This window comes from Camellia sinensis, chromosome 10 (assembly GCF_055761805.1).
Source record: "Camellia sinensis isolate YWXY chromosome 10, ASM5576180v1, whole genome shotgun sequence".
In the NCBI taxonomy this organism is placed as follows: Eukaryota; Viridiplantae; Streptophyta; class Magnoliopsida; order Ericales; family Theaceae; genus Camellia; species Camellia sinensis.
Window position 1 is genome coordinate 27001656 of NC_138970.1, and position 7419 is coordinate 27009074.

General features: G+C 34.8%; 2 protein-coding genes across 2 annotated transcripts; one reads left to right on the forward strand and one right to left on the reverse strand.

The window, feature by feature from the left end:
• The first annotated feature begins 523 nt into the window (after window positions 1–523).
• On the forward strand, window positions 524–3240 carry LOC145800241 (uncharacterized). Its single transcript, XM_082889899.1, has 8 exons — window positions 524–1033; window positions 1247–1333; window positions 1432–1735; window positions 1831–1915; window positions 2005–2094; window positions 2218–2469; window positions 2586–2676; window positions 3191–3240. The coding sequence occupies exons 1-8, from the start codon at window positions 625–627 to the stop codon at window positions 3238–3240; spliced, it is 1368 nt and encodes a 455-aa protein (XP_082746025.1). The 5' UTR covers window positions 524–624.
• A 797-nt stretch (window positions 3241–4037) lies between these two features.
• On the reverse strand, window positions 4038–6211 carry LOC145800242 (uncharacterized). Its single transcript, XM_082889900.1, has 2 exons — window positions 5887–6211; window positions 4038–5140 (listed from the first exon to the last, which is right to left on the reverse strand). The coding sequence occupies exons 1-2, from the start codon at window positions 6209–6211 to the stop codon at window positions 4089–4091; spliced, it is 1377 nt and encodes a 458-aa protein (XP_082746026.1). The 3' UTR covers window positions 4038–4088.
• Window positions 6212–7419: the final 1208 nt, after the last annotated feature.

Sequence of the window (7419 nt, forward strand, 5' to 3'; positions counted from 1 at the left end):
TCTAATGAATTTTCACTGGAATTCAAATTTCTCTGACACAAATATAGTAAAACATTAACTTATAAACACTGCTTATTTCACTGTTTCATAATTTTCTCTGCCCCATAAAATTAACTCCATGTCTCTAATTTTCTCTGGCCCAATACAATTTTCTCTGAAGTTTGTTTCCAATTAGTATCATTTAGATGAATTTTATTTTCCTTATTTGAATTTTTTCTCTCAGTGAATTTTGTAACATTTCTCTAATAAAAGAGTCTCCTGTTACAGATTGATAACAAGCAGCTAGTCAAAAACCCATCTGAGGAGTTCTGTCTTGGCAAAAAGACGAAGAAAGAATTAAAAAAGGCAATTGTCATATTCAAGGAGACATTACAAGATCCATCTGAAGATGGAGGAAATGAACAAAAAGAAGGCAACACAGAAGAATACGAGGCCAGCAATGGACAAGAACATCAAGCAAGCAGCACAGAAGAAGAAACCACCAAAGAAAGTGAAGAAACAGAACCAGAAGACAAATAACAAAATGAACAGAAAGAAGAAGACAGTGAACAAGAAGATGAAGATGAAGATGAACAAGAAGAAGAGAACAAGGATGAAAGTGATGAAGAAGAAAATAATGAGCAGATGGACCAACAACATGATGGCATTTGTGGCTCAACAATGCATCAGCCTGAAGAATTTGAGGAATCAAAAGATGCCCAAATTGCTGATCTACGTCAAAGACTGAAGGCATTGTCTCAATCTAAAAAAGAAGAAGACAGAAATTGGATGGAATTACTTGCTGAAAAGGATATTTCAATAAGAATCCTGACATCACATAACTCAGAACTTCAAGAAAAAGAAAGCACAATCCGAATGAAACTAAGGATGTTGGAGGTTGAAAAAGCAGACGATGCAAAAACAATTCAACAGTTGAGGTGTTCAAATTCGGAGCTTGAAACTGAAAATGCCAAATTGCATGAACAAGTTCAAGAACTATCTGTCCAACTAGCAACACAACCATACCGAACACCAACACAACTTCAACCACAAGGTCAGTGAAAATCTTGAGCCACAAAAAGTTATGTCCTTGTGCCATCATAACTCAGAGAAATTTCTATTTATTATAATTTTCTCTGTCATTGGTAATTTTCTCTGGAAGTTATATCTCTCTCAACACATTAGTTATATTTCTACTGCTCATTTCATTTCTCTGTATATTTTCTTATTCCATTTTTGGGGCTTGTTTGATTTTCACTGTGTATAGTTGGAATGCAACTGGAACAACAACCAACAACCCAACAAGAGCAAATCCCACACAAACAACAACCGAAACAAAAGAAGAAACTCTATGGTAACTGCAGAATATTGAATTAAATAAATTTACATATTGAAATATCATCTGTTGCTTCAGAGAAATTTCACTTTTCCTAATATTTTCACTGCCTACAGTCAAAAAAGATCCAACCTCAATGATAAAAAACTTAAAGGCAAAAGAAAGGAAGGAAAAGCAGCATGATCCAGAATTCCAATATCCGAAAGTTGCGAAAGTGACCAGAGCTTCAAAACAAGCTGCAAAACAAGTTGAGCAAAGCACGAAGGACAAAGAAGTGCTTGATGCTGATGCATACGTCTTGCCTCAACCTATAAACATCACAAAATCTTGGGTCTTTCCACAAACTCTTCCCATTTCAAGATTGATAAAAGATCATATAAAAGACATCTTGCAGCACATATCAAATGTGTCTGGGCTTGAGTAAGTACAACAAACAAAATAGAACATAACAAACAACAAATTACAAACTTATGTTGCATTAATAACAATTCAATCCCTTCTTTGTCATCTTGTAGAGCTTTAATTTGGACAAGTGAGTTGAATATCATTACCTTTGAAGACATTGGAAACCTCATAAAGCAAAAAGAAATTGCCAACAATGTAAGTCTTTCCCTTTCATCAACATTTCTCTGCAATGTTCCATCAGCCTTTATAAAACAATATTACAATTATAAATCATATTTTTTCAGGTCATTGATGGCTATGGAGAGATCCTTTTGGCTGACCAAATCAGAGAGAAACAACAACCAACCTCATTTTTTTTCACATCCATGTGCTTGGTATGTTACTACTATTTTATTTGATTTTCTCTGGAATTTACTTTCTACTTTCTCTTCTTAATATACTTCTTGAAGTCAGTTGTGTCACTAACAAAACCATTTTTTGATTTTCTCTGAGCACAGAATTTCATCAACATGACAGAAAATCAAAGTTTTCGAGTGTCCTTATTTGACAAGCATATTGAAACAGCATGGAGGAACTATAGGTTCCTCCATTTCCCAATAAATACTGGAGGTAATGAGAAGTCCACACATGGAAATCACTGGACCTTGCTTGTCCTGGACAAACAAGACAATTTATGGAGGTTCTACAACTCACTGAGGCCAAGGAGGGATGATGCAGAAGACAAATATGTCAAAGATGCAAAACAATTGGTAACGAGTGCAAATTTCTTTGATCCATCATCATCTTTATGTGATAATAATTTTCATAGAATCCCATTGACTTGTCCGTAAATTTCTCTGTTATATAAAAATTATTTTTTTTGCAGCAAGATTACGTGGAGAATCTTTTGAAAGCTTGTCTTGAAAGAGACGCTCAATCACAACCCTCCTTCAAATTAATTAACTCACAAAACACAAGTTATGACTTTGAGTATGTCAACAATGCTCCACAACAAGAAAGCGATTCGTAAGTTTCATACATCTATAAATAAGATAATTTCAGTTGCCTGTTTCTTAAAACTAACCATACCTATAATTTGTATGCAGTCTGGATTGTGGCCTCTTTGTCTGCTATATAATGAAACAATATAGCAAGCATGAACCTATCAAATCCAAATTGCCCACACAAGAGATAAGGTTGATGAGGGCAGAACTCATAGAGAGATTTGTGACCGAAGTTGGCCGGTCATGGACTGAACCAATTGAAATACCCCCAGAAGAACCACAAATGTAATAGTGAAACTAGTGAAAGGAAGACAATGTACATATCCACACAGAGAAAATTGTCTCACATATATGTATATATCCTTTCTTGTTGATACATTGAAGGAATGATGATCCTTGACGTATATGTATATATCCTTTCTTGACTAATCTAAATTTCATTTTTTTTTTATTTCGACTAATGTAAATTTCAACAATTGTCTGCCAGAGAAAATTGTCTGCCAGAGAAAAATGTCTGCAGAAATTTCTCTGGTATAAACTACCAGAAATTCACAGAGAAATTTAACTTGTATCGTCCCAAGGGGATGCCTATATGATCATGTAATCTGTAAAACTTTGTGTTGGTACAAAACAATCATCAAACTCAACAAAACACAAAGCACACAGTAATTTTATCTGCCACTGGAAAATTTCATTGCATGAATTTCAAATTTCAGAACACAATGCCCATATAGTTTTCTCTGATGGTGAAAAATTTCTCTGGATGAAAATTTCTCTGGCTTTGACACAAATTTCTGAGTTCAAGTGAGTCCAGAGAAATTCTTCCCTGGTCCAGAGAAATTCTCAACTCAGAGAAATTCTCAACTCAGAGAAAATCCAAAAGAGCTTGATTTTGTTTCTTGGTTGTAGAATAATTTTTTGAATGCTCTGTCTGCTGTGCACATTTCTTGAAATGACTGATATGAAGCTACCAGAAATTTACAGATAAATTTAACTCATATCTCACCAAAGAAGGTGCCTATATGATCATTCAATCTCTAATGCACTGTGTTAGTACAAAACAATTATCAAATTGAAAAAACACAATCCACACAGTACTTTAGTCTGCCATTGTCAAATTTATGTGGATGAATATGAAGCTTCAAAACACAACACACAGAATTTTCTCTGCCATAGGAAAATTTCTCTGGATGAATTTGACAGGTACTACAAACCCACTGCCTATAGTATATATCAACAAACACACTTTAACTGATATTGAAAAATTTCTCTGGATGAATTTGATTGATATTATTACATACACTGTCCAAAAAATAAATTTCACAAAAAAAAAATACACAAAGTAATCATCAAATGTATTATTCCATCAATAAAATGTATAATCCTCAACTATTTACCAAAGGTTCCTTGCATGTCCTCTTATTATGGTGACCAATACTCTCACAACGACTACACTTAATCACCCTTTTAAACTCTCCAGTAGAAGCAATTCTGTTCTTCTTCGGCCTCCCAGCAGGTCTCTTGCTCAATGGAGGTAAAATCATAGCATCTTCAATGCTACACACAGGTTTTTCAACAGTTGGAACTGGGCCAATCGAAAAGGAGTATGCTTGACGATACATATCAGCATGAAAAAATGGTTCAACAAATGAATTCAAATTCTTTCCACTCCTAAAAATTGCAGCAACAGCATGTTGACACGGATACCCATTTATTTCCCATTTTCGACATGAACAAGTTCTCAACCCAAGATCAACCATAACCGAAGGAAAACAATGCACTTCAAAGACATTATCAGATGATAAACTCACATTCCATGTCCTCCCGTCCAAAAAAGACTTCTCCAACACACTATCCATACGAGGACACAAAATTTTATTCCATTTACTAGAGAGTAGCCTCCTATCAGACCTCATATTCATGATTTGCAACCGTATCATGTCCACCAAATTTGTTATTGGCAAGTGCCGAGCTTCTCGTATCCATGAATTGAATGACTCAGCAACATTTGAATACATCTCACCATAACGTTTCCCTGCAAAATATGCATCACTCCAATTTTCATATGGTAAACTTCTCAAGAAAACACTCACAATGTCTCCTCCCTCACTTTTTAACTCATTTAACTTGAAATGAAATGATGCCTTTGTTGGAGCATATGCACATTCTGAAAACTTGGACACAATCGTCTCCCTAACCAAATTTGTGTTTCCACATGACAACTTATCCCTCAAATTTCTCTTTAGATGTTCCAGACAAAATCCATGAAAGCAGTTCGGGAAAAACCTAGCAATTCCCTCCACAATTCCACAATGTCGATCTGATATGAAACTTATCACCCTTTCTGATCCTAATACTCCATATAAATGTTCAAGAAACCAACACCAATTGTCTTTATTCTCAGCATCAACAACAGCAAAAGCTACAGGAAAAAAACCTATAAAACAAATAGGAACAAGCATATTAGGTACACACATGCAGAGAAAAATAGAACAATAAACAACCAGAAAAGTTTGACACTGCCAACATCCAGAGAAAATTCACACATTTGCAACATCCAGAGAAAATAGAATAAGTGACCAGCTACAGAGAAAATTCACACAATCATAATATACAGAGAAAATTCACTTAGTGACCACCTACAAAACAACAGAGAAAAATAGAACAATAAAACAACCAGAGAAGTTTGACACTGCCAACATCCAGAGAAAATTCACACATTGGCAACATCCAGAGAAAATTGACTTAGTAACCAGCTACAGAGAAAATTCACACAATCATAATATACAGAGAAAATTCACTTAGTGACCATCTACAAAACAACAGAGAAAAATAGAACAATAAAACAACCAGAGAAGTTTGACACTGCCAACATCTAGAGAAAATTCACACATTGGCAACATCCAGAGAAAATTGACTTAGTGACCAGCTACAGAGAAAATTCACACAATCATAATATACAGAGAAAATTCACTTAGTGACCACCTACAGATACAATTCACACAATGACAACATCCAGAGAAAATTCATACACTGACAAAAATCCATTGAAAATTCTCACAGTGGCCACAACAATAGAAAATCCACACAGTGGCCAAAACCAGAGAAAATTCACATTCACTCAATTCCTACATGTATAGAAAATTCACATACTTAGATAAAAATAGATATATTTACAATTACCTTCATTCCCATCTTTCCCCGTTGCAGCAAGCATAAATCCTTTGTATCGTCCTTTCAAAAATGTTCCATCAAGAAAAAGCAATGACCGACAATATTTGAAACCAGCAATGCATGCATGAAAAGCCACAAACACTCTTTTGAAACGCTTGTTATCTTCAAAATCTAACTCAAAACGACTCCCTGGATTGTTCTTCAATGCCTCATCAAAATACCACCGTAATTGATCAAATGACAAACAAGAATCCCCATATGTACTACATTTTGCTTTCTTAACACTCAACCAACCACAGTTATAACTAATTGAGACCCCATACTTGTCTTTCATTTCTTTCACAACATCCACTGGACGAGTTAAAGGTTTTGCACTTACCTCTTCAAGTATCAGCCCAGAAACCAAGCTGGAAGTCATCCTCGAATGTTTACTCGTACGAACCGCCACACCACACGTATGTTCATTGTTCAAAGTCCTTATGTAGAAGAACCCATTTGTTTTTTCAACAGAAGCATGTACACGCCACATACATCCCCTTGATTCCTTATATGCACATTCTGCCGTAACCCTCAGCTTGTCATTTTTAACATACGTAAACTGAAAACCAACCTCAATAGCATACTTGCATAAAAAAGTACGGAACTCAACCACACCACCCTCAAACTTTTGTCCAACACTCGTAATATTATTCCGCCAACTAGCCGACAATAACACCTTTTCTTGGTGAGAACAAAACTTAGAGAGTGAATTCCTTTCAACATCCACCAGCCTATCACACTCACCATCCACAACATCTACCCAATTAGACCCCACTTCATCCTCTTCATCAGAAGTACTACATCTACTAACTGAAACATCAACTATATCAACACCGCGTGCACAAACAACCCTCAACATATTCAGAAAATCAATATTATTTCGAACCATACAATTCGGATGGCCCAAAATAGAATATGAAATACACATAGTCTCAGGTTTCAAATTCTCCTATGTTTTACACAAAATGCCAACCAATTCCTCAAAATTCAATTCGCATGAAACATTAATGACAATAGTATCATTCCCATATTTGAACAGCAACAACACTGCACTGTCCATTGAAACTGAAACAAAAAACAACAAAGAAAATCACAGAAACACTTCACAATAACAACATAAATGTACAGAGAAATTTCTAAAAATTATAATTTTCTCTGAACTTAAAATAAAACTCCAAAGACATCTACAAACTGATATTCACCTTCAAGATGATAAAAAACAAAATCACAGAAACTTAATGAATCACAGAGAAATTTACTGCTAACAATTAAACACAATTATAGAAAAAAAATCACATAGAATACAAGTCCAGAGAAATACTTTTCTCTGAACTACAAACTGAAAGTGAGTAACAAACTTACAATTTTCTCTGAACTACAAATACAAGTATAGAGAAATTTATGAACTTACATTCACTTTCTCATATTCTATCTCCATTGCAAACTTCTAATAATATGTCCATATGAACTTATAATTTCCTCTGGACTACACAAACAATAGTG